This window comes from Oncorhynchus keta, chromosome 17 (assembly GCF_023373465.1).
Source record: "Oncorhynchus keta strain PuntledgeMale-10-30-2019 chromosome 17, Oket_V2, whole genome shotgun sequence".
Lineage (NCBI taxonomy): Eukaryota > Metazoa > Chordata > Actinopteri > Salmoniformes > Salmonidae > Oncorhynchus > Oncorhynchus keta.
Genome location: NC_068437.1, coordinates 983,503 through 1,011,265, shown reverse-complemented (window position 1 = coordinate 1,011,265; position 27,763 = coordinate 983,503). Strand labels below are relative to the sequence as shown.

General features: G+C 42.7%; 1 protein-coding gene across 1 annotated transcript in view; it reads left to right on the top strand.

Moving 5' to 3' along the window:
- Positions 1–27,763, top strand: part of abtb2b (ankyrin repeat and BTB (POZ) domain containing 2b) — a 145,803-nt gene that overhangs the window by 113,874 nt on the left and 4,166 nt on the right. The window contains exons 4-16 of the mRNA XM_052465215.1: positions 5,555–5,707; positions 16,874–17,039; positions 17,499–17,588; positions 18,336–18,437; positions 19,081–19,177; positions 22,312–22,447; positions 23,231–23,487; positions 24,673–24,851; positions 25,322–25,427; positions 25,888–25,990; positions 26,652–26,733; positions 27,027–27,095; positions 27,519–27,632. Coding sequence (XP_052321175.1) covers positions 5,555–5,707; positions 16,874–17,039; positions 17,499–17,588; positions 18,336–18,437; positions 19,081–19,177; positions 22,312–22,447; positions 23,231–23,487; positions 24,673–24,851; positions 25,322–25,427; positions 25,888–25,990; positions 26,652–26,733; positions 27,027–27,095; positions 27,519–27,632 — 1,654 coding nt within the window. The remainder of the gene's footprint in view (positions 1–5,554; positions 5,708–16,873; positions 17,040–17,498; positions 17,589–18,335; positions 18,438–19,080; positions 19,178–22,311; positions 22,448–23,230; positions 23,488–24,672; positions 24,852–25,321; positions 25,428–25,887; positions 25,991–26,651; positions 26,734–27,026; positions 27,096–27,518; positions 27,633–27,763) is intronic.

Here is a 27,763-nt window from a genome sequence, read left to right as displayed (position 1 = left end):
GGAGGACTACACAGGTGAGAATTTGGAATTTGAGTTATAAGGCAAAGCACATTGCACAGCAATTTACAACGTACATAGATTACAACGTACATAGATTACAACATACATAGATTACAACATACATAGATTACAACGGACATAGATTACAACATACATAGATTACAACGGACATAGATTACAACATACATAGATTACAACGGACATAGATTACAACATACATAGATTACAACGGACATAGATTACAACGTACATAGATTACAACGGACATAGATTACAACGTACATAGATTACAACGGACATAGATTACAACGTACATAGATTACAACGGACATAGATTACAACGTACATAGATTACAACGGACATAGATTACAACGTACATAGATTACAACGTACATAGATTACAACATACATAGATTACAACATACATAGATTACAACGGACATAGATTACAACATACATAGATTACAACGGACATAGATTACAACATACATAGATTACAACGGACATAGATTACAACATACATAGATTACAACGGACATAGATTACAACGTACATAGATTACAACGTACATAGGAACTATCGTCTCAACTCCCCATGTTTGCTGACTGTAGCCCAAGTGCTATAACAAATGTTGTTGCTTGCATTCTGATTGAATGTTGTTGTCATGGCAGGGGTCAGAGACAGGCAATAGAGAGAGCTAAAGAGAGAGCACCACGTGTGTGGTCTGGTAGCAGGAGTGTTTACCTGTGTGCATGGTCTTCTAAAAGTCAAGTGGGATTACTGCAGAAAAATGATCTACAGCAGACAAACACTCACACACACATACATCTTGGTGCTATGATTGCACACTGTGAAATTTCGCATAATAGATATCTGACTTTATCAAAATTGGATTTGATTTTTCAAATTATTTGTTGGTCTGTGTAATCTGAGGGAAATATGTGTCTCTAATATGGTCATACTCAGGGGCGGCAGGGTAGCCTAGTGGTTAGAGCGTTGGACTAGCAAGGTTGCAAGTTCAAATCCCCGAGCTGACAAGGTACAAATCTGTCGTTCTGCCCCTCAACAGGCACTGTGAACCCACTGTTCCTAGGCCGTCATTGAAAATCAGAATTTGTTCTTAACTGACTTGCCTAGTAAAATAAAGATTAAAATATGTTTGGTTTGGAAGTGCAGCTAATTTTCCACATAATTTTGTGGGCAGTGTGCACATATCTTGTCATCTCTCAAGAGCCAGATCTGCCTATGGTGGCCTTTCTCAATAGCAAGGCTATGCTCACTGAGTCTGTACATAGTCAAAGCTTTCCTTAATTTATGGGTCAGTCACAGTGGTCAAGTATTCTTCCACTGTGTAGTATCTGTTTAGGGCCAAATAGCATTCCAGTTTGCACAGTTTCCTTGGTTAATTATTGTCAATGTGTCAAGTAATTATCTTTTTGTTTTCTAATGATTTAGTTGGGTCTAATTGTGTTGCTCAGCAAGCATCACTTTTCACTGAGTTTATCTCTCTGTAGGTAATTGCTTTGGTATGGAAGGTTTGGGAATCGCTTCCTTTTTGGTGGTTTTAGAATTTAACGTCTCTTTTCTGGATTTTGATCATTTGCGGGTATCGTCTTAATTCTGCTCTGCATGCATTATTTGGTGAGGAGGTTTTTGCAGAATACTGCATGCAGAGTCTCAATTTGATGCTTGTCCCATTTTGTGAATTTTTGGTTGGTGAGTGGACCCCAGACCTCACAACCATAAAGGGGAATGGATTCTGTAACTGAGTCAAGTATTTTTAGCCAGATCCTAATTGGAATGTTGAATTTTATGTTCCTTTTGATGGCGTGGAAGTGCCTTTTTGTCTTGTCTCTCAGTTTCTTCACAGCTTTGTGGAAGTTACCTGTGGTGCTGATGTTTAGGCTGAGATAGGTATCGTTTTTTGTGTGATCCAGGGCAACAGTGTCTAGATGGAATTTTGTCTTTGTGGTCCTGGTAACTGGACCTTTTTTGGAAAACCATTATTTTTGTCTTATTGAGATTCACTGTCAGGGCCCCGGTCTGACCGTGTCTGTCCAGAAGATCTTGGTGCTGCTGTAGGCCCTCCTCGGTTGGTGACAGAAGCACCAGATAATTAGCAAACAATTTGACACCCAGATTCTAGTTGGGTGAGGCCGGGTGTTGCATACTGTTCTACGGCACTCGCTAATTTGTTGATATATATGTTGAAGAGGTTTAGGCTCAAGCTGCATCCCTGTCTTATCCCACGACCCCGTGGAAAGAAATCTGTGTGCTTTTTGCCAATCTTAACTGCACACTTATTTGTGTACATGCATTTTATCATTTGTAGGTTTTTCCCCCAACACCGCTTTCTATCCAATTTATATTGCAGACCATCATGCCTAGTTGAGTCAAATGCTTTTTTGAAATCAACAATGCATGAGAAGACTTTTCTGCTTTTATTTTGGTTTGTTTGTCAATTATGGTGTGCCGGGTAAATATGTGGTCTGTCTTATGGTAATATATCTCTCTCTCTCTCCCTCCCTAATTCCCTCCTTCCCTCCCTCACTCCCTCCCTCACTCCCTCCTTCCCTCCCTCACTCCCTCCTTCCCTCCCTCACTCCCTCCTTCCCTCCCTCCCTCCTTCCCTCCCTCACTCCCTCCTTCCCTCCCCCTCCCCCTTCCCTCCTTCCCTCCTTCCCTCCCTCCCCTAACTCCCCTCCTTCCCTCCCTCTCTCCCTCCTTCCCTCCCACTCCCTCCTTCCCTCCCCTCCCTCCTTCCCTCCCCTCCTTCCCTCCCTCACTCCCCCTTCCCTCCCTCCTCCCTCCTTCCCTCCCTCCTCCCTCCCTCCCTCCTTCCCCCTCACTCCCTCCTTCCCTCCCCTCCTCCCTCCTTCTCCCCCTCCCTCCTCACTCCCTCCCCTCCCCCTCCCTCCTCCCTCCTTCCCTCCCTCACTCCCTCCTTCCCCTCCTTCCCTCCCCTCACTCCCTCCTTCCCTCCCTCCCTCCCTCCCTCCTTCCCTCCCTCCTCCCTCCCTCCTTCCCTTCCCTCTCCTTCCCTCCTCCCTCCTTCCCCCTTCCCTCCCTCCCTCCCCTCCTCCCTCACTCCCTCCTTCCCTCCCTCACTCCCTCCTTCCCTCCCTCACTCCCTCCTTCCCTCCCTCACTCCCAAACACATCAACAATATCACTGCTTGCCGTATCTGGATTCTTGCATATTATTGTCTAAGTGTTTGCTGTTATATTTAAATATAGATGGGATTACAGAGCCAGTAGTAAACAATAGGAGTATATGTGGCACGTAGCTTAGTGGATAGAGGGTTCGAAAAGCCTTAAAGGTTCAACATATTTTCGAAGTGCCCTTGAGAAAGGGCACTTAACCCGAATTTGCTCCAGGGGCGCCGTACTACTATGGCTGACCCTGTGTAAAAAAAAAAACACATTTCACTGCATGTATCTGGTGTATGTGACAATAAAACATCAATATAGGAGGAGTTGTATTGTTTTATTGCAGTCTTTGATCGTGGTGAAGCAGCAAACAGTGATAGTAATGAGTGTTTTGAACACTGTCTCCCTCATCTCTCAAGATTTGTGTTATCACACACACTCGTGCTGTGATGTTATTCTGAGCAACGCCCTGGAGACACACGAACACACACACCGTCTCCGTAGTGTGTGTTGACTGTGGATAATGAGCAGCCGAACACCTGTGGTGTCATTCATGCATCTACACTCTGGCACAGCAGGCAACTCCAAGGTGGTCTCATTCACATTGTTCTCATTGTTAGCACTCTTAAACTTCAATAGCATTGTTGGCTAGCATTGATACTGTCATTCAGTTGTCTTAACAACCTCTAGTGACGGAGACAAGAAAGAGGGACAGATGCTCCAGTGCATTCACATAGAGTGACAGAACAGGGAAAGTCTCTGTTGCTGTAACCTCGGTCTGACAGTTGAGAGGCAGCCAGGGGCCCGATGGGGGCTGGGGGTTTGAATAATTGAAGTTGGGGGTTGCAGCTATGGGTTGGCTTGGTAGGTGGGAGCTGAGGGTGGGGGATGGAAGTTCTGTGAGTGTGTGTAGGCAATTGATGGGCAGGTGATTAGGAAATAGGGGGTAGGGTGTTGGTGGGATTTTAAAAGGTTTAGGGGGAATTGGTAGTTGCTAACAGGCTCAGGTTTAGGGGGAGGGGTTAAGTGGTGGGTGAAGAAGGGGGGCGGGAATCAATGACACTCTGGTTCTATACTGGTCTCACCTCCTTGACCGCTTCCATCTCTATTACATGGCTAGCAGGCAGAATAATTTTAATGTTATTTTTATTTCACCTTTATTTAACCAGGTAGGCCAGTTGAGAACAAGTTCTCAATTACAACGGCAACCTGGCCAAGATAAAGCAAAGCAGTCGGAGAAAAAAACAACACAACACAGAGTTGCACATGAGATAAAACAAAAATACAGTCAATAACAATAGAAACATCTATATACAGTGTGTGCAAATGGAGTAAGGAGGTAAAGGCAATAAATAGGCCATAATAGCGAAGTAATTAGAATTTAGAAAATTAACACTGGAGTGATAAATGTGCAGACGATGATGTGCAAGTAGAAATACTGGTGTGCAAAAAAGCAAAACAAATGTAAATAAAAACAATATCGGGATGAGGTAGGTAGTTGAATGGGCTATTTACAGATGGGCTGTGTACAGCTGCAGCGATCGGTGAGCTGCAGAGAGCTGCTCAGATAGCTGATAATTTGCAAATAAATTCAATTAAAAATCCTACAATGTGATTTTCTGGATTTTTTTTCTCATTTTGTCTGTCATAGTTGAAGTGTACCTATGATAAATTATAGGCCTCTCTCATCTTTTTAAGTGGGAGAACTTGCACAATTGGTGGCTGACTAAATACTTTTTTGCCCCACTGTATAAGTCTCCAACTTCAGCAATTTTTGCAATTCGTTCCAGTCAAGATACACAAGGATGTACAAACAGACACACACAAGTGGTGTTCAGGGTCAGGAGATGTTATCCTGCTGAATGCTGGTCTGAGCCAGAGATACTCAAAAAGGAAAGAACACGCTCTCTCTCTTTTCTCTCTCTCCCTGAACTCTCCTGGGTAGCTAAATCACTTGCTACATTTAGTAAATGCATATTTAGACTGGAAAGTTGGAGTTCCTCTTTCAAAACAGGATGTTATTTGGGACAGATTGGTTTCCCATCCAGCCCCAGTGTGTGTCCCAAATGGCACCTTATCCCCTAAATAGTGCACTACTTTTCTCCTATTGGTGCGATTTGGGACACAAGCCCTGTTTTACACATTTGGGACACAAGCCCTTCTTTCCTTAACTGGTTCTCCCTGGAGCTCATATTTGGGGCAAAATAGAAGATATTGCATTAAGGGAGCTATATAATATCAAGCGCCCCAAATTGCACCCTGTCACTGAGCACTATGGGCCCTGGTCAAAATGACTGCACTTAATAGGAAATAGAGAATTTCTCTCTCCATAGCCCCTTTCTGAAGGATACGGGTATTGATGGGGTGTGAATTGTTCTGTAACACCATTCTGTGTCTTCCATAGGCCCTTCCTGCTGCTGCCACCCCTGATGGAGTGGATGCGAGTGGCTATTGTGCACGCTGAGCACCGCCGCAGCCTATTGGTGGACAGCGATGATGTCAGACAGACCGCTAGACAGCTCCTCCCAGGCATGGACTGTGAACCCAGACAGCTGAAGTAAGAGAGAGAGCAAAAACACACACACACACACACACACACACACACACACACACACACACACACACACACACACACACACACACACACACACACACACACACACACACACACACACACACACACACACACACACACACACACACACACACACACACACACACATGCAGTTTAATAGACAGCAGAGATGCAGGTAGCTTACTATCAGACTATCAGAGTGCTCTTTGAAACACACTCCTACATGCAGGGCTCGAATTGAGAGGGTGCGCGGGGTAGGCCATACCCCTTGTTAGAAAAAAGGCAAAAGCCACTTATTAGCTTAAGATTTTTTAACATATCAAAAATCTCAGAAATCCCTAGCAAAAATGGAGAGGAGGGAGGGAGAAAAGGGGCAATTGTGGCAGCAGTAGCCGATCAACATACACCTTACTATGTTCCTAGTGGCACAGCGGTCTAAGGCACTGGATTGCAACGCTTGAGACATCACTACAGACCCTGGTTCGTTCCCAGGCTGTGTCACAACTGGCCGTGATTGGGAGTCCCATTGGACGGCGCACAATTGCCCAGTGTCGTTAGGGAAGGGTTCAGTCATTGTAAATAAGAATTTGTTCTTAAACTGACTTGCCTAGTTAAATAAAGGTGAAATAATGTGTGTGTTACGTAATGTGTGTTACACACACACCGCACTCATAGCTTAGTTTGAGCAGAACATCATTGGTCAGGCAGCAAGAGTGCACAGCTCAAACAATTGGTTGTCATGTGGTGCAGCTCATAGACGAAAAATAGCGGTAGGTTATTTCAATGTAACTCGTTTCGCATAATTCATGAAAAGAAATCAGTGATTTGTATTTCCAGCAGATTTCTGAAGAAGTAAGGCCTGTTTGTGTGTGCCCGTGTGTGTTGTGTAGCCAGTTAGCATGCCAATTGTTTTTTCCATTAAGATTTATAGCCTATCAATCGGGTGGTCATTTGTTTTTGCAAACTCTGCCATCATATGTACAATACTGTACATTGCACAGTACAAAAACAAAGCCAGACAAAACTAGGTCTCTTGCTGGTGTACAATTAAATTAAAGGGCAGATACAGCCTCCAAAAAATGTTTTTGGGGTATTTTTCCAAGACCTCAAAAGTGGTTGCCTGATGTGGTTTAAAGTACCACAAGACGATGCCCAGAGATTACTCATGATGTTGGACAATGATTGAAGTCATTAAGTCATCATATTAGTCAAAGTATGATATATACTGAACGAAAGTATAAACACAAAATGCAACGATTTCAAAGGTTTTACTGAGTTAGAGTTTGTGTAAGGAAATTTAAATTAATGAATTAGGCCTAATCTATGGATTTCACATGACTGGGCAGGGGTGCAGCCATTGGTTGGCCTTGGAGGGCTTTAGACCCACCCACTTGGCAGCCAGGCCCACCCACTGGGGAGCCAGGCCCAGCCAATCAGAATCATTTTTTCCCCACAAAAGGGCTTTATTGCAGACAGAAATACTCCTCAGCACGGAGAAGAAGCTGGATTTGGAGGTCCTAGGCTGGCGTGGTTACACGCGGTCTGAAGTTGTGAGGCCGGTTGGACGTACTGCCAAATTCTCTAAAATGATGTTGGAGGCATCTTATGGTAGAGAAATGAACATTCAATTCTCTGGCAACAGCTCTGGTAGACATTCCTGCAGTCAGTATGCCTACTGTACACTCTCTCAAAACTTGTGACATCCGTGACAAAACTGCACATTTTAAGGTGGCCTTTTATTGTCCCCAGTACAAGGTTCACCTGTGTAATGATCATAGCTTTTCATCAGCTTCTTCATATGCCACACCTGTCAGGTCGATGGATTATCTTGGCATAGGAGAAATGCTCACTAAAAGGGATTTAAACAAATTTGAGAGAAATCAGCGTTTTGTGCATATGGAACATTTCTGCGATATTTTATTTTGACTCATGAAACATGGGATGAACACTTTACATGTTGCATTTATATTTTTGTTCAGTGTATTTGGGCTTGAAATAGGGGCTTCTGATTTTTTTAATGTCAATGCCTTGTGTTTCCCTCTGATATGACGTGCTAATACTTTGTGGTCTACATTTCTTTTCAGGGATGGGTTTTCTTTGAATGTTATCACCCACCAGCATGTTTATTAATCAGAAACACCTGCAAATATCTACCTCTTCGTGAGTCACAACTGAGCCAAAAATATTTTTGCCATAGCCTACACTTGGCCACCTGAGCCATAGAGCAAATTAAAATAAGGGGTGCAAAACGTGTTTTTGCATCTTAATTTTTTTTTTAACCAGAAAATATATATATATATATATATATATACACAAACAGTGGGGCAAAAAAGTATTTAGTCAGCCACCAATTGTGCAAGTTCTCCCACTTAAAAAGATGAGAGAGGCCTGTAATTTTCACCATAGGTACACTTCAACTATGACAGCCAAAATGAGAAAAAGAAATCCAGAAGATCACATTGTAGGATTTTTTAAGAATTTATTTGCAAATTATGGTGGAAAATAGGTATTTGGTCAATAACAAAAGTTTATCTCAATACTTTGTTATATACCCTTTGTTGGCAATGACAGAGGTAAAACGTTTTCTGTAAGTCTTCACAAGGTTTTCACACACTGTTGCTGGTATTTTGGGCCATTCCTCCATGCAGATCTCCTCTAGAGCAGTGATGTTTTGGGGCTGTTGCTGGGCAACACGGACTTTCAAATCCCTCCAAAGATTTTCTATGGGGTTGAGATCTGGAGACTGGCTAGGCCACTCCAGGACCTTGAAATGCTTCTTACGAAGCCACTCCTTCGTTGCCCGGGCAGTGTGTTTGGGATCATTGTCATGCTGAAAGACCCAGCCACGTTTCATCTTCAATGCCCTTGCTGATGGTAGGCTTTGTTACTTTGGTCCCAGCTCTCTGCAGGCCATTCACTAGGTCCCTCACCCCGTGTGGTTCTGGGATTTTTGCTCACCGTTCTTGTGATCATTTTGACCCCACAGGGTGAGATCTTGCGTGGAGCCCCAGATCGAGGGAGATTATAAGTGGTCTTGAATATCTTCCATGTCCTAATAATTGCTCCCACAGTTGATTTCTTCAAACCAAGCTGCTTACCTATTGCAGATTCAGTCTTCCCAGCCTCGTGCAGGTCTACAATTTTGTTTCTGGTGTCCTGCGACAGCTCTTTGGTCTTGGCCATAGTGGAGTTTGGAGTGTGACTGTTTGAGGTTGTGGACCAGTATCTTTTATACTGATAACAAGTTCAAACAGGTGCCATTAATACAGGTAACGAGATGGAGGACAGAGGAGCCTCTTAAAGAAGAAGTTACAGATCTGTGAGAGCCTGAAATATTGCTTGTTTGTAGGTGACCAAATACTTATTTTCCACCTTAATTTGCAAATAAATTCATAAAAAATCCTACAATGTGATTTTCTGGATTTTTTCTTTTTAACCCTAACCCTAACCCTCTTGAAACTAGCAATCCCGTATCCGAGAGCGTAATCATAGCCTCAAGCTCATTACCATAACGCAACATTAACTATTCATGAAGATCGCAAATGAAATGAAATAAATATATTGGCTCTCAAGCTTAGCCTTTTGTTAACAACACTGTCATCTCAGATTTTCAAAATTTGCTTTTCAACCATAGCAAAACAAGCATTTGTGTAAGAGTATTGATAGCTAGCATAGCATTAAGCCTGGCATTCAGCGGGCAACATTTTCACAAAAACAAGAAAAGCATTCAAATAAAATCATTTACCTCATTCAGTCATCAAAACGCCAAACTTTTTTTCCAAATTAACTCCATAATATCGACAGAAACATGGCAAACGTTGTTTAGAATCAATCCTCAAAGGTGTTTTTCACATATCTATTCGATGATATATCATTCGTGGAAGTTTGGTTTCTCCTCTGAATCACATGGAAGAATACTTGCAGCTGGAGATTACGCACCAATTTCGACGGAGGACACCAGGCGGACACCTGGTAAATGTAGTCTCTTATGGTCAATCTTCCAATGATATGCCTACAAATACGTCACAATGCTGCAGACACCTTGGGGAAACGACAGAAAGTGTAGGCTCGTTCCTGGCGCATTCACAGCCATATAAGGAGACATTGGAACACAGCGCCTCAAAAATCTGTCTCACTTCCTGTTTGAAGTTTCATCTTGGTTTCGCCTGTATCATCAGTTCTGTGGCACTCACAGATAATATCTTTGCAGTTTTGGAAACGTCCGAGTGTTTTCTTTCCAAAGCTGTCAATTATATGCTAGTCGAGCATCTTTTCGTGACAAAATATCTTGTTTGAAACGGGAACTTTTTTTCATCCAAAAATGAAATACTGCCCCCAGAGTCTCTTAAACCATTTACATTGAAGATCTGTAAAGTTATTCGGATTTTTACGAATTTTGAAAGACAGGGTCCAGAAAAAGGGACGTTTTTGTTTTGCTGAGTTTATTTACATTGCATTCGGAAAGTACTCAGACCCCTTTACTTTTTCCAGATTTTGTTACGTTACAGCCTTATTCTAAAAAAAAATCATCATCAATCTACACACATTAACCCATAATTACAAAGCAAATTTATAACATATAAAAAACCATATCACTTATTTACGTAAGTATTCCAACCCTTTGCTTTGTGACACAAAATTGAGCTCAGGTGCATCCTGTTTCTGTTTCTACAACTTGATAGGAGTCCACCTTTGGTCAATTCAATTGGTTGGACACGATTTGGAAATGCACACACTTGTCTATATAAGGTCCAGTGCATGTCAGTGCATGTCAGAGCAAAAACCAAGCCATGAGGTTGAAGGAATTATCCATAGTGCTCCGAGACAGGATTGTGTTAGGGCACAGATCTGGGGAAATGTCTGCAGCATTGAATGTCCCAAGAACACAGGGAATCATTCTTAAATGGAATAAGTTTGGAACCGCCAAGACTCTTCCAAGAGCTGGCCGCTCGGCCAAACTGAGCAATCAGGGGAGAAGGACCTTGGTCAGGGAGGTGACCAAAACCTGATGGTCACTCTGAGTTCCAGAGTTCCTCTGTGGAGATGGGAGAATCTTCCAGAAGGACAACCATCTCTGCCGCACTCCACCAAGTCTCTAAATGTTCTTGAGTGGCCCAACTAGATCCCGGGCTTGAACCCGATCGAGCATCTCTGGAGAGAACCTGAAAATTGCTGTGCAGCGACTCTCCCCATCCAACCAGAGCTTGAGAGCATCTGTGCCAAGCTTGTAGCGTCATACCCAAGAAGATTGGAGGCTGCCAAAGGTGCTTCAAAAATACTGAATCAAGGGTCTGAATACTTATGTAAATGTGATATTTCAGTCAATAAAAAGTAATTAATTAGCAAACATTTCTCAAAAAAATGTTTACTTTGTGATTATGGGGTAAGACATTTAATCCATTTTACAATAAGGCTGTAACATAACGAAGTGTGGATAATGTAAAGTGGTTTGAATACTTTCCGAGTTCACTGTATATAAATATTACATTTGAATATCCACATTCAAAAATATCACATTCAAATGCAATATCTAAATTCAAATTCAAATTCAAAATGATAAAATTCAAATACAATTCTGTTGGCACAGAAATCGCTCCATATGCTCCCCCGTCACCCCAAAACTGCTTTGATTGGTGCAGCTAAACGACAAGTGAAAATTCAAGGAACTTGTTTATCTGTTTGTGGCGCTGTTATTACATTCGTATTGGTGTTTCGTGTCCAATGACCTCACGGTGTTGTAACATGTCATTTGTGAAGTGCATCATTTGCAAAGTAATTGTAGCCTATACTTTCACTTCTCCTGTGAGAACCATGAGCATGGGTTGACTTGGCTTTGCTATTCCGCCTCAAAAGCCTGCCAGTGCATGTCTCTTTTGGGCTCCCGAGTGACGCAGAGGTCTAAGGCACTGCATCTCAGTGTTAGAAGCGTCACTTACAGACCCCCTGGTTTGAATCCAGGCTGTATCACAACCGGCCGTGATTGGGAGTCCCATCGGGTGGCGCATAATTATCTCAGCGTCGTCCTAGTAAATAAGAAGTTGATCTTAACTGACTTGCCTAGTTAAATAAAGGTGAATTTAAAAGCATTTATGAAAGATGCTAAAACTTTGGACATATGAATAGATGGTGAAGTCAAAGATAATAGTTTCCATCTGCTGCGAAAATTTTCATAAATCCTGGTGTTGTAAAAAACAAAACAAAAAACAGCAACAACAGACAGTCCATTTTACACTATATAGAATTGCAGGAAATTAACTTCAAAAGAGCAAAAATATCCTAGGGCCCCCACATTAATTGTATGGTAGTGTATTTAATTTACAGTTTTAAGTCGGAGGTTTACAAACACCATCGCCAAATATATTTAAACTTAGTTTTTCACAATTCCTGACGTTTAATCCTAGTAAAAATTACCTGTTTTAGGTCAGTTAGGATCACCACTTTATTTTAAGAATGTTAAATGTCAGAATAATAGTAGATGATAGTAGATAGTTTATTATAGTAGATAGTAGATGATTTATTTCAGCTTTTATTTTTTTCATCACATTCCAAGTGGGTCAGAAGTTTACATACACTCTATTAGTATTTGGTAGCATTGCCTTTAAATGGATTAACTTGGATCACACTTTTCAGGTAGCCTTCCACAAGCTTCCCACAATAACTTGGGTGAATTTTGGCCCATTCCTCCTGACAGAGCTGGTGGAACTGAGTCGGTTTTGTAGCCCTTCTTGCTGGCACACACTTTTTCAGTACTGCCAACACATGTTCTATAGGATTGAGGTCAGGGCTTTGTGATGGCCACTCCAATACCTTGACTTTGTTGTCCTTAAGCCATTTTGCCACACCTTTGGAAGTATGCTTGAGGTCATTGTCCATTTGGAAGACCCATTTGCGACTAAGCTTTAACTTCCTGACTGACGTCTTGAGATGCTGCTTCAATATATCCACATAATTTTCCTACATCATAATGCCATCTATTTTGTGAAGTCCACCAGTCCCTCCTGCAGCAAAGCACCCCCACAACATGATGCTGCCACCCCTGTGCTTCACGGTTAGGATGGTCTCCTTCGGCTTGCGTCCCTCCCCCTTTTTTCTCCAAACATAACGATGGTCATTATGGTCAAACAGTTCTAGTTTTGTTTCATCAGACCAGAGGACATTTCTCCAAAAAGTACGATCTTTGTCCCCATGTACAGTTGCAAGTCTGGCTTTTTTTATGGCTGTTTTGAAGCAGTGGCTTCTTCCTTGCTGAGCGGCCTTTCAGGTTATGTCGATATAGGACTCGTTTTACTGTGGATATAAATACTTTTGTACCTGTTTCCTCCAGCATCTTCACAAGGTCCTTTGCTGTTGTTCTGGGATTGATTTGAACTTGTCACACCAAAGTACGTTCATCTCTAGGAGACAGAAAGCGTTTCCTTCCTGAGCGTCATGACGGCTGTGTAGTCCCATTGTGTTTATACTTGCGTACCATTGTTTGCATTTGTTTCGAATTTATTTATATAGCCCTTCTTACATCAGCTGATATATCAAAGTGCTGTACAGAAACCCAGCCTAAAACCCCAAACAGCAAGCAATCCAGGTGTAGAAGCACAGAGGCTAGTAGCACAGTTGGTAGAGCATGGCGCTTGTAACGCCAGGGTAGTGGGTTCGATTCCCGGGACCACCCATACGTAGAATGTATGCACACATGACTGTAAGTCGCTTTGGATAAAAGCGTCTGCTAAATGGCATATATTAAAAACTTTCTAGAATGGCCAAGCCTAGGGAGGAATCAGGCTATGAGGGCTGGCCCTTCCTCTTCTGGCTGTGCCGGGTGGAGATTATAACTGAAGATGTTCAAATGTTCATAAATGACCAGCATAGTCCAATAATAATAAGGCAGAACAGTTGAAACTGGAGTAGCAGCACGGCCAGGTGGACTGAGGACAGCAAGGAGTCATCATGTCAGGTAGTCCTAGGGCTCAGGTCCTCAGAGAGAGAGAAAAAAAGGGAGAAAGATATAATTAGAGAGAGCACACTTAAATTCACACAGGACACCAAATAAGACAGGAGAAGTACTACAGATATAACAAACTGACCCTAGCCCCCTGACACATAAACTACTGCAGCATAAATACTGGAGGCTGAGACGGGAGGGGTCAGGAGACACTGTGGCCCCATCTGAGGACACCCCCGACAGGGCCAAACAGGAAGGATATAACCTGTTTGTGCTTTATCTGGGTAGCCGGAAAGTAGAGCATTGCAGTAGTCTAACCTAGAAGTATCAAAAGCATGGATACATTTTTCTGCATCATTTTTGGACAGAAGATTTCAGATTTTTGCAATGTTACGTAAATGGGAAAAAAATGTCCTTGAAACGGTCTTGATATGTTCGTCAAAAGATCAGGGTCCAGAGTAACGCCGAGGTCCTTCACAGTTTTATTTGAGACGACTGTACAACCATCAAGATTAATTGCCAGATTCAACAGAAGATCTCTTTGTTTCTTGGGACCTAGAACAAGCATCTCTGTTTTGTCCGAGTTTAAAAGTAGAATGTTTGCAGCCATCGACTTCCTTATGTCTGAAACACAGGCTTCCAGCTTGGGCAATTTTGGGGCCTCGCCATGCTTCATTGAAATGTACCTTCTGTAGCACAGTTGGTAGAGCATGGCGCTTGTAACGCCAGGGTAGTGGGTTCGATTCCCGGGACCACCCATACGTAGAATGTATGCACACATGACTGTAAGTCGCTTTGGATAAAAGCGTCTGCTAAATGGCATATATTATTATTATTATTACAGCTGTGTGTCATCCGCATAGGAGTGAAAGTTAACATTATGTTTCCGAATGACATCACCAAGAGGTAAAATATATAGTGAAAACAATAGTGGTCCTAAAATGGAACCTTGAGGAACACCAACATTTACAGTTGACTTATCGGAGGACAAACCATTCACAGAGACAAACTGATATCTTTCCGACAGATAAGATCTAAACCAGGCCAGAACTTGTCCGGTTAGACCAATTTGGGTTTCCATTCTCTCCAAAAGAATGTGGTGATCGATGGTATCAAAAGCAGCACTAAGGTCTAGGAGCACGAGGACAGATGCAGAGCCTTGGTCTGACGCCATTAAAAGGTAATTTACCACCTTCACAAGTGCAGTCTCAGTGCTATGATGGGGTCTAAAACCAGACTGACGCAGATTTAAAGAGGAGTCCGTAATTTGCTTTCTCATGATCATGATCTTTTCCTCAAAGAAGTTCATGAATTTATTACTGCTGAAGTGAAAGCCATCCTCTCCTGGGAAATACTGCTTTTCAGCTAGCTTTGCGACAATATCAAAAATAAATGTTGGATTGTTCTTATTTTCCTCAAATAAGTTGGAAAAAAATAGGATGATTGAGCAACAGTGAGGGCTCTTTGATACTGCACAGTACTGTCTTTCCAAGCTTGTCGGAAGACTTACAGTGGTGTGTGGCGCCATTTCTGTTCCAATTTTCTGGAAGCTTGCTTCAGAGCTCGGGTATTTTCTGTATACCAGGGAGCTAGTTTCTTATGACAAATGTTTTTAGCTTTTAGGGGTGCAACTGCATCTAGGGTATTGCGCAAGATTAAATTGAGTTCCTCGGTTAGGTGGTTAACTGATTTTTGTCCTCTGACGTCCTTGGGTAGGCAGAGGGAGTCTGGAAAGGCATCTAGGAATATTTGGGCTGTCTGAGAATTTATAGCAGAACTTTTTATAGCATCTCTAGGAGACAGAACGCGTCTCCTTCCTGAGCGGTATGAAGGCTGAGTGGTCCCGTGGTGTTTATACTTGCGTACTATTGTTTGTACAGATGAATGTGGTACCTTCAGGCGTTTGTAAATTGCTCCCAAGGCTGAATCAGACTTTTGGAGGTCTACAATTCTTTTCTGAGGTCTTGGCTAATTTGTTTTGATTTTCCCATGATGTCAAGCAAAGAGGCACTGATTTTGAAGGTAGGCCTTGAAATACATCCACAGGTACACCTCCAAATGAGTCAAATGATGTCACATAGCCTATCAGACACTTCTAAAGCCATGCCATAATTTTCTGGAATTTTCCAAGTTGTTTAAAGGCACAGTCAACTTAGTGTATGTAAACTTATGACCCACAAGACATCTGATACAGTGAATTATAAGTGAAATAATCTGTCTGTAAACAATTGTTGGAAAAATGACTTGTCATGCACAAAGTAGATGTCCTAACCCACTTGCCAAAACTATAGTTTGTTAACAAGACATTTGTGGAGTGGTTGAAAGATGAGTTTTAATATCTCCAACATGAGTGTATGGTAACTTCCGACTTCAACTGTATCTTGATGAACAATAATTAAAATAAGCCCAAATGCAGGCTCCGGTAAACATTTTTGACTTTGACCAACTAACATTTCCTGCATATCTATAGAACTTATTTGGTCTTTCACAATAGCTATTGTAAGTTTTCTCATTCCTTGCAATATGCTAACATATAGGGTAATTAGTGTGCTTGTGTCAGCAAGATCACTACTGTTATTCTCCACACTTATTCTACTTTTCCACTTAATCCCAGTTTTTCCGGTGCAACTACTTGTTTTAATCTATGTCCTGGACAATGTAGTAAGTCATTTTTTAAAAAGTCTATTGAAATGCCCTTTGCCTAAAATGAAGTTGTCAAGTTTTGAATGTTCATTTCCTCCTGACCCTGTAATCTGATTGGTCGTGGCAGTAAACACTGATACTGCTCGCTGCACACATCTGATTTTGGAACAGTTTTGCCTTTTCGATCACAATGAATGAGATTATATTGACAGAGGAGACCTGATCCTACAGTAGATCAGCTGATGGAGGAAAGGCTTAAAGATATGTCTCTCACTTATGTTTTGCTTCTGTCAAATTAGCTAGTTAAATCATCAACACATTACTTTATCAGTCATCAAAACTTTATTTCTGTCCCTTTTAAAAGGTCTCAGCCTAGTTAGATTAACACCATATGTCTAGTCTAGGCATCATCCTCCTCAAATAAACATTGTTAACATTGATGAACACTGACTAACCTAACCATAAACTTTTTCTCCTTCATTTGTCTCTCCCGTCCTCTCTTTCTGTTGTCCTTCTTCTTTTTCTTCATCTTCTTCTGTCTTTCCCCCTTCCCGCTGTTTCTCCCCCAGGCCTGAGTGTTGTTTCAGTTCTTTCAGGCGTCTGGACTCTAAGGCGGCCACTGATAAGTTTCACTTGGACCTGGGCTTCCGCATGCTCAACTGTGGACGCACCGACCTGATTGGCCAGGCCATCGACCTGCTGGGGCCTGACGGGGTAAACAGCATGGATGACCAGGTATTGAGAGAGAGTGAGGGGTTGAGCAGGGTGTGTGTGAGGTGGGATTGGGGGGTGCTGTGTGTGTGTGTGTGTGTGTGTGTGTGTGTGTGTGTGTGTGTGTGTGTGTGTGTGTGTGTGTGTGTGTGTGTGTGTGTGTGTGTGTGTGTGTGTGTGTGTGTGTGTGTGCTCATTTTGTGTGAACTCAACTGCTGAGTTGAGGTCTAACGTGCTGCAGTTGGTAGATCATATTCTAAACAAAGCATTACATCCTCTGTCTCTCTCATTCTCTCTCTCTCATTCTCACTTTCTCTCTCTCACTCATTCTCTCGCTCTCTCTCTCTCTCATTCTCTCTCTCTCTCTCTCATTCTCTCTCTCGCTCTCATTCTCTCTCTTTCTCTCTGTCTCTCACTCATTCTCTCTCTCGACCTCTCTCTCTCTCTCTCTCTCTCTCGACCTCTCTCTCCCTCTCTCTGCAGGGTATGACCCCTCTAATGTATGCGTGCTCAGCGGGAGATGAAGCTCTCGTCCAGATGTTGATTGATGCCGGGGCCAACCTAGATGTGGCGGTAAGGCTTTTTTTTCCCTGCTCTGATTGGTTACTCTTGAGCAGGGTTTCTGGTAGCCGGTAAATGCCAGCTAAGTGTACCCGAATTTGACCAAATTAGAAAAGATTGTATTGATTATCCCCCTTTCTCCAAAGCAGAGTAAAGACGGCCTCAAGATCACGCCTTCTTTGAAGACAAAGAAACAGGGCTGTGTATCATGCGCAATTGTTCCATTTCAGTTGAGCTTATTGTGTAGCAATTGGAAACTAAACATCGTTGCCAACTATTCACGTCGGAGAGTTACAACGTTGCATTCACTCGGCAGCTAACTGCCTATAGTAGGGAACAGAGTTGTTATCAATAAACCACGTATATCACACAAGAAACGGGTGACGACCCAAATGATAGTTGGGGCCTTTACTTTTAACCTGCTACGTTAATTCTTCTAACCTGCTGCGTAAATTCTCCTAACCTGCTGTGAAAAGTCACATCTGATGTAAATTTGACAAGGGCCGGCCATGACCGGCTGGCCCTGGTGTACCTCAGTAGAATGTGCTGATTGAAAGTCACTCTGAATAGGACTAAGACTAAAGGCTCGATTCAATCCGTATCGCTGAAGGTCTCGCTACAATGCAGATCTTCAACACTATATATTGAATTGAGCCCTAAATTAAAAATGTAAAATTGCAGCTGTGAGCAATGCATTACAGTAAACATCTATCATGACATTGATACCTATAACCTCTTCTCCCTCTCTCTTCTGCCCAGGTGCCTGCCTGTTCTTCCAAACAACCCTCTGTCCACCCAGACAGTCGCCACTGGGCGGCTCTTACCTTCGCTGTGCTGCACGGTCACATCTCTGTGGTGCAGGTATGAATGACTGAAAAGACAGTTATTAATTGGCACACCTTATGTTGTTCCAGATGAAGAAAGGGAACCCCCCCCCCCCAAAAAAAAAAATGTTTTTTTACTTCAAAGGCCTGGATTCAATGCAATGCAGATTAGCAATTAGCACACAATGATATACTTTTAAAGACAATTTTGAATGTACAATTTTCTATGTCCATGTAGATCATGTTCGCTCTAAACACTACAGATATTGGCACAGGCAGAAATCACCTATAAAAGTCAATCTCAGTACACAGGTTTTTAATTAAGCAATAATGCCTAAGGGGGTGTGGTATATTGGCCATATACCACAAGACCTAGAGGTGCCTTATTGCGATTATAAACGGGTTACAAACATCAATCAAATAGTAAACAAAGGTTTTTGCATCATACCCGTGGTATATTGTCTAATATACACATTTCAGCCAATCAGCACCCAAACTACCGCTTTATAATCTGCATTTTTTGGCATCCCGGCCTTGTGTCTTTTTTCACAGAAACACCTATCATCATTTTGCCGTGGTTTGCTTCACCTTCTTCCACCTCAACAGACAGGGTGTATACTGTAGATTAGAGTATGTTGTGCCTAACCCTTACCCTGTGTGGTGTGTGTGTGCGTTGGCAGCTGCTGTTGGATGCAGGGGCTAACGTGGAAGGGGCAGCCATCCGAAACGGGCAGGAGAGCACAGCAGACACCCCTCTTCAGCTGGCATCTGCAGCAGGTGGGCACCACACGGGCACACGCGGGAACAGCCACATGGCATACACACGTGCGCACACACACACTCACAAGCACGCACACACGTACACACAAACCACTCAACACTCACACATACACTTTAACACACAAGCATCCATTCAAAAGTGTGTACTGGAAATATATGTCAGACCTGAGAGGTATACCACGGCTCGATCTACTCAGATCTACTCAGTGTACGATCTACTCAGTGTTTTCTAAAGCAAGCCAGCTTCAGTCAGCTTTACATTCCAGCTCAGGCTTCATCCATGTTACGAAGGTGGATATTGATCGTGCACCTGCCACTTACAAATTCAGTAGGCTATGGTGCGAAATAGGCTGTTAAGAGCTGCCTTCTTTCTTTAATAACATATCGTTAATGCTGTCTTTGGTGTGCTTCTCAATGCACTGTAATGACTGTCCTGTGAGGATCACAATGGATCAGATCAGCTTGGCAATGGTTGACAATATCCAGACCTTTTCTCACCCACAGAAGAGGCGAGAAGGGAACTGGGCTGGTTTGACAGTTCACACCCTGTTGTAAAATTACAGGAGAAGGGGGGCTCCTTCTCCCCCTCCAGTAAAATCCACCAGAGGAATATCTTTGTTAATTAACAGGTTTTTTCCTCCGAAACTCTAACACAGTCAAAAGTGGATACTGGAACAATAATTCTAACATAAGAATGTGGGGAAGGGTCAGTGCTGAGCTATAGAAAACTAATTTCATATTGGTTTTTATTTTGTGATGTCATAAAAAATTGTCTAAATACTATAACTTGGAAAGTATATCCCCTTTATCTGTAACGTTTTCATCTGATTGAAGTAAAGATATGAATGCGATTGTAGGAGGTATAAGAGATTCTATCTCCTATAAACTTTGCACAGTAAGTAGCCACACCATGAGTGAGGTCAGAAGAGTGTGTCAGCCTGATGGAACCGTGCCCTTCAGCCAAAGAGCATAAAAGGATTGCCCACAGAGATTAGCATTAGACCAGGAAATATGGGGAGTTGCAGCCCACGTCTAAAGTGGTTTAAACTCTGAATCTCAGACCAGGAAACGTGCGGCGGGAGCTACATGTTTGAAATGGTTTGAACTTTGAACCTCAACACGAGGTGAAGAAATAAACTCACCTTCCTTTAGACCAGAGAGACTGCGAGCTGCAGCTCATGTCCATCATGGTCCGAATCCTGAATACCAACACGAGGAGGAAAACTAACTCTCCTCTCAGACAACCACTGAGACAGCTGATTAGCTGTCTTGAGTCAAATATCTAGAAAAGCTAATCTAAGTGAGACTATCCTACTACGCTCATCACCGATGGGTACCGTGGACACGGCTGGCTAGCTATCTTCCAGAGTGAACAACAGTAGAAGACGGGAAAGGGGAGACCACTTTCTGACAATCAGAGCCATACAGCTTGCTGCTGAAAGGCCAACAACGTTCCTAAGGAGGGCTGGTTCCGACCGAACAAAGGGCCTCACACATAAATACATGAATGATTTCTTACTCCAAATGGGTGGCAATTCGTGTGCAATTTATATGATTACTGAAAGAATAGTTCTGTGTCGACAATAAGTGTATTTTTCTCTCTCTCTCTCTCTCTCTCTCTCTCTCTCTCTCTCTCTCTCTCTCTCTTTCTCTCTCTCTCTCTCTCTCTCTCTCTCTCTCTCTCTCTCTCTCTCTCTCTCTCTCTCTCTCTCTCTGTCTCTCTCTGTCTCCATGGTGTTGTGTAGTAGCCACCATATTGTAAAAGTCTGCAAGTGTCTCATGTTTTAAGTATGTATGTTATCCTGTTATTATTTAGTTAGCTAGTAAATAAATAAACAAATTTGTGTAGTACTGAATCACGAGTAAGGATGGGTTTTTTGCAGATGCAGGAGGTTGACTGTTCTTGAAGGATGATATGATAAGAGGTTATGATTAATATGTTGACTGTTTTGTGGATGTTATAGATGAAGACCTTGTCGAGTTAAATTCGGTAGATGGTAACTCTTTGAATTAACTCTTCAGTGGTGCCCCAAATTCTTAATGAGTTAATTGATGAATTTAATCGGGTAACAATTAAACATAGTTAGTGGATTAAATAAATAACAGTCATCAGATTAATGAAAGTAATGTCACGACAGCACAAACACCTTTTTCTCACTCCTATCGATAAAATAATTGTATTAAGTCATGCAAAAGTTTTACTGCGCTGAAGTTTCAAATGCATTCTTTCATTTCTAAATGTGTTATGTGATAGGTGTTTTAACATGACTATTTTTAACACAAAAAACAACCACATTTGATTGATAAAATATTTCATCTGCCATCTTCCTCAAATTACATTAAAAAGAAGGCGATGATCACACCATCTTTGCGAGAGGGAGGGAATCTGATTTCATTGGTCCTCAACTCACAGCTCACAACTCACAGCTCCAACACTTTACCCAGGATAAATAGAGTAAGCCCCGAGTTAGACTGCCCCGGAGCAGATTAGTTCTGAAGGATTAGTTTCCTTGCTAAAAGGTGAATCACGTTAATTAATGTTACTACTTATCCTGAGTTGAACTCAGTTGACAAAGGTTACCTTGCTAACTCCGAAAACCTCATTCGTAGAATAGGGCTCTTCTCAGTACAGTAACTCTGTACAGCAACAGAAGTTAAGCTGGCTCTGATTTACTGAGGTCAGTTACTAGTGCGAGGGAGGAATATAAGGGAAGGAGTGTGAGATTGACTGAAGGAGGGATAGTGAGGAATGAATTCAGAGAATTAATAAGGGATGGAAGGAATTAGGTAGGGAGGGAATAAGTGTTTAGGAGTGAATGAACACACTGTCTGTCGTTATGTGTGTGTGCGTGTGCGGGGGGGAGCCACACAGATATCTGAGAAGCTGCAGATAGGGACACACACACACACACAAACCACACACGGCTTATGACAGTCTGTACGCTCCCAACAAGTATGTGCGTGAGTGTTTGTGTTTGTGTATATACACGAGCAAGTCTGTAAGTCGTATATTGTAAGTGTGATATTTTATCGTCCTTGATTCTAGTTCAAAGGTGTTTCACTGTGTTTGTCAGATCAGAGTTGCACAAATCCGTTTTGCGCTATTAACCCTTTGATTTCCTTGCCTCCAGGGAACTATGAGATGGTGAGCCTGCTCCTCACCAGGGGGGCAGACCCTCTGTCCAAGACCCATGATGGCAACGCTTTGACATCATCACTCTATGAGGACATGAACTGCTTCAGTCACGCCGCAGCGCACGGACACAGGTACGAGGAGGACCGTCTGAAGAACCCTTATCACACTATTGTACCAACCCAACCAAACTATGCTGGCTCAGATATGTTCTTTTCACAGCAACAATAGTGAATGCGTAACCAGGCCAGCTCAGTACTGCTCAACAGCTTGGTTTGACTCGGCTTGGTTTAGCTTAGTAGTTGGAATAAGTGAAAGCAACACCATGGAATTGGAATTCCCTATAATGTGTTGTCATTCTAAGTAAGGGTAGGAAAGAAACACTTGAGAGTAGTCAAATGTAGCCTATGTTAACCGTACTAGCCCTGTTATTTGTCATATACTTGACTTACTACCCCTGGCATATGTGATAAGGGGGTTAGAGGAAGGGTGTGTGTGTGTGTGTTTAAGGGGATGTAGGGGTGGGATCAGGGGCTTCATTCCGTCCATAGCCCATCTGTCAGAAACCAACTGTTGAAGAGTGTAGAGTGCTCCACCTGTTCTGTGTGTGTGTGTGTTAGGGGATCAGGATGTAGACTTCACACGTGGATGCCTATATATCATTTAAGAGGAGCTATACCTTTGCATTTCATGGAACTTTGAGTGGAAATTGTGGCTATGTCCAGCGGACTCCATTAATGTAGCTACATGTGCATGATAGCTTTTGCCCAAGTAAATCTTAAACAACCTCCACTGATTCACTTGCTCTCTCCCTCGCCCTCCCTATCATCTACTCCCCCTGCTGCCCTCTCTCCCTCCCTCCGTCCCTCTCTCCCTTTCTCATTCTCCCTCCCTCCCCCTGTCTCTCTCTCCAACAGGAACGTGTTGCGCAAACTGCTCACCCAGCCCCAGCAGGTCAAAGAGGACGTCCTCTCCCTCGAAGAGATCCTAGCTGAAGGGGTGGAAGGGGAGGATGCCTACCCTCTCCCCAGCCTGCCTCCTCCATCCCCTGGGTGCCCGTCTGAGGGGGGTATCCCACGGCTGTGCAAGGCCAGGATGAAGGCCCTTCAGGAGGCTAGCTACTACAGCGCCGAGCACGGCTACCTGGATGTCACCATGGAGCTACGGGCACTGGGTAAGTGGGGAATGGGACCACAGATAGAAAATGTGTAAACCGCCTCAATATGGTGACATAAAAGAGGCTGTGTTAAGCATCAATTCATCATCAATCCAAATAGTCACATTATGGATGGAAATCTCATAACCCTCTATAAAACTGAACCATTACAGATTCCTCTATATACATTTTAAGGTCATTTTTGATTGAGCCGACATAACAAACGTTTACCATCTCCGCTAAAAGTGGGAACATTGCCTTTCAATTTTTGTCACGCTGTAAGGCTGAATTTCAACAATGCGGATTGAATAGAGCCCTTAGATACTGGGCAAATGAATATACTGTACATGATAAAGACTAAGAGGCACACAACCTATTAGGCTCCCATCACCTTTTAGTAGTGAGGATTTTCTGATTCGCATGGGATCTACTTCAAGTCAGACAGGACCATGGTGTGCTGGCTGGCATATTTGTTCTTTTTACAAGATGGATAGAACATGTAGTACCAGTCAATTAGTTTGGACACACCTACTCATTCAAGGGTTGTTCTTTATTTTTACTATGTTCTAATAGTGAAGACATCAAAACTATGAAATAACACATATGGAATCATATAGTAACCAAAAAAAAGTGTTAAACAAATCTAAATATATTTTATATTTTAGATTCTTCAAAGTAGCCAACCTTTGCCTTGATGACAGCTTTGCACACTCTTGGCATTCTCTCAACCAGCTTCATGACAGTTACTTGGAATGCATTTCAAATAACAGGTCTGCCTTGTTGAAAGTTAATTTGTGGAATTTCCTTCCTTCGCGTTTGAATCCGTTTTGTTGCGACAAGGTAGGGGCGGTTTACAGACGATACCCCTATTTGGTAAAAGACCAAATCCATATTATGGCAAGAACAGCAACAAGAAAAGACAGACCATCATTGCTATAATTTTTAATTTGTATTTAACTAGGCAAGCCAGTTAAGAACAAATTCTTATTTACAATGACGGCTTTTTTTGGTTACTACATGATTCCATGTGTGTTATTTCATAGTTTTGATGTCTTAACTATTATTCTACAATGTAGAAAATAGTAAAAATAAAGAAAAACCCTTCAATGAGTTTGTGTGTCCAAACTTTTGACTGGTACTGTACAGTATTTGGAAATGCCCTTTCTAATGATTTTATCATCATGTGTAATGTGACTTGTCCAGGTGTCCCATGGAAGCTGCACGTGTGGCTGGAGTCTCTGCGAGTGGCCCAGCAGCAGTCTAGGGCTTCGGTCACTCTGTCCCTCCTTCGAGAGTTCACCTCCATCAGGGAGGAAGACTACTGCCACGAGCTAGTCTCTCTGGGCCTACCCCTCATGTTCACCATCCTACGAACCACCAAGGTAGAGCCAGCCACCTTACTTCACTTTGTCAACTTTATGTCACTCTCAGACTTGGGTTCAAATACGTTATCTGTGCTTGATCGAGCGGGCCTGGCTTATTGGACCAATGGAATAGTCCCAAAACTGCAAACTCCTCCCATCTCTTACTCCAGGCAGACTAGAGCAAAGACTCAAAGTAAATGAAAGATTTCTAATAGTCTTTGAATCCAGGTCTTTTTTCATTTGCTCTCTACTCTCTAGTCTGGGTCTCAAATCTGGTTTCTCTGTTGGCATCGATGTGCTTTCACATGGCTCAGATTTCATAGTAAAGACAAAAGTGAACAAACAAACAAACGAATGAACAACTCAACAAGGGTAAAATGAAGGAAATGAACAAGCAAATATAAATAAATAACAGTATTGTAATACATTGTTCTTTTCATGCGTAGGCTATTGGATCTAGTCTAACCAGTTTCCTCACTCCCTCTCAGAACGATGCCATCACCCAGCAGCTTGCAGCCATCTTTAGCCACTGCTTCGGCCCGGCTCCACTACCGGCCATTCCGGAGATGAAGGCCACCCTCTCAGCACAGCTGGGTAATGGAGATCTCCTTTTTAATGATGTTTGTGCAAACAGACGTTACTATGGAGTGATATCGTCTCAACCAGACATTGAATTTGAATGTAATCATTGCGAATTTGTATTAAGAAATTTGATTTCTAATGTCTAATGTCTAAACTTTTTAAACGGCTCTATGTGTACTGTTTTAAATGTTTTTATCTAATTGGGACTACAGTTGAAAAGTAGTTAGCTAGCTGACTTTGGGGCATTTATAGAAATGTTGATTGATGCATTGTTCCTGTCAAATAGATGTAATAAATGAACAGATAATGTAATGACATTTTATTAAACATTTGTATAAAAATGATCTTCTTGTGCAAGCAAACATAACCGAAACCGGCCAACGACTCCTGTGTTAGTTTTTCATTGTTTTAGTTTTTATTTGCAAGGGAGTGGATATTAGTTGAAATCAAAGTTTTTTTCCTGATCCTCCAGACCCCCATTTTCTGAATAACATGGAGATGTCAGATGTGACATTTTTGGTGGAGGGGAAACCTTTCTACGCCCACAAAGTCCTGCTGATCACTGCTTCAGACAGGTGAGAAGAGTAAGGGGGGAGGGAATGGGGAGGATGGGTGAGGAAGGTGAGAGGGGTAAGCAGAAGGGTGAGAGGGGTTAGCAGAAGGGTGAGAGGGGTTAGCAGAAGGGTGAGAGGGGTTAGCAGAAGGGTGAGAGGGGTTAGCAGAAGGGTGAGAGGGGTTAGCAGAAAGGTGAGAGGGGTTAGCAAAAGGGTGAGAGGGGTTAGCAAAAGGGTGAGAGGGGTTAGCAAAAGGGTGAGAGGGGTTAGCAGAAGGGTGAGAGGGGTTAGCAGAAGGGTGAGAGGGGTTAGCAGAAGGGTGAGAGGGGTTAGCAGAAGGGTGAGAGGGGTTAGCAGAAGGGTGAGAGGGGTTAGCAGAAGGGTGAGAGGGGTTAGCAGAAGGGTGAGAGGGGTTAGCAGAAAGGTGAGAGGGGTTAGCAGAAGGGTGAGAGGGGTTAGCAGAAGGGTGAGAGGGGTTAGCAGAAAGGTGAGAGGGGTTGGTGGAGGTGATGTTCATGCAGATAATGTTCATGTTGGAGGGTAGGGGAGAGAGGAGGATATTGTTTAGAATTGGCAAGAGGAGGGATTACGGAAATGTTGTTGTGTTTGTGGAAGAATTACAACCATGGAGTTGCCAATTGATGACCATTGTCTAACCTGAACTTTTCTCTGTGGTGCGCAGGTTCAAGTCTCTGCTGGCCTCATCAGGACCAGACGGAACTAAAGATATTGAGATCAGTGACGTCAAGTACAACGTCTTCCAGGTAACTGAATCAGATAATGAGCTCTCAACCTGAACCTTAGTTCTCACTGTTGAGTATCATGTAGATATTTAGTTATGTGTCTACATAGCCCCATATTGACTGGAGAATCCCAGAATTTATGTCACTAGCTTGGCGGGGCTTTAGACTCCAAAACATTGTTTCCTCATCCTTGTTACCTTCCCTTTCCTTTAACCAATGATCTGAAATCACATCGGAATATAGCGGAGTATGACCAATGAGTTGATGGAATATTGGATGATGGTAGCTCTGACATTTATTTGACCTCTGTCCAGATGATGATGTCATACCTGTACTGCGGAGGGACAGAATCGCTGAAGACCAACGTGTCTGACTTGTTGGAGGTGAGAATTCAGCCATTTTGTTTCTGAAATGCTCATAGAAAGACACATAGACTCCTTCCCAATTATGCATCCTCACCTACTCATTCATTGCACTGATCTGAAGGCACTGATCAGGTCAAATCCTGTCAAGCCTTTTCCAATCAGTGCAGATGAAGGGGAGTAGGTGAGGACACGACAGATTTATAAGACATTGACATAGAGCCAAACTGTATGTCACTTGTACTAAATCTACAACCAAATTCACCATAGCAGTAAATCACTCATTCATTGTAATGATGTTTTTTCTTCACATATCCATACTGAGATCACGTAATTTGCTTGATTTGTTGGGCAAAAAAAAAACGCTTTGATTGGATCACAGGCCTGAGAACTTGTAGCATTATCTAATCTGCTGTATTTTGTTATGTGCTTGGTGTCCCCCAGCTGCTTTCAGCAGCCAGCGTCTTTCAGCTGGGGGCCCTACAGAGACACTGTGAGATCATCTGCTCCCAGAGCATCGATCTTGAAAATGCTGTCAGCATCTACAGGACGGCCAAGGTAAGGCCCTAGATATAGACTCTCACTGTGTATTCTGGATCTCAGTTGTTTGTTGCATACCGTCATGTATTAAGAGTCTCAGTTTACAAATTTCACCCAAATGTCACACTACACTCTTTCTTACATGCTGA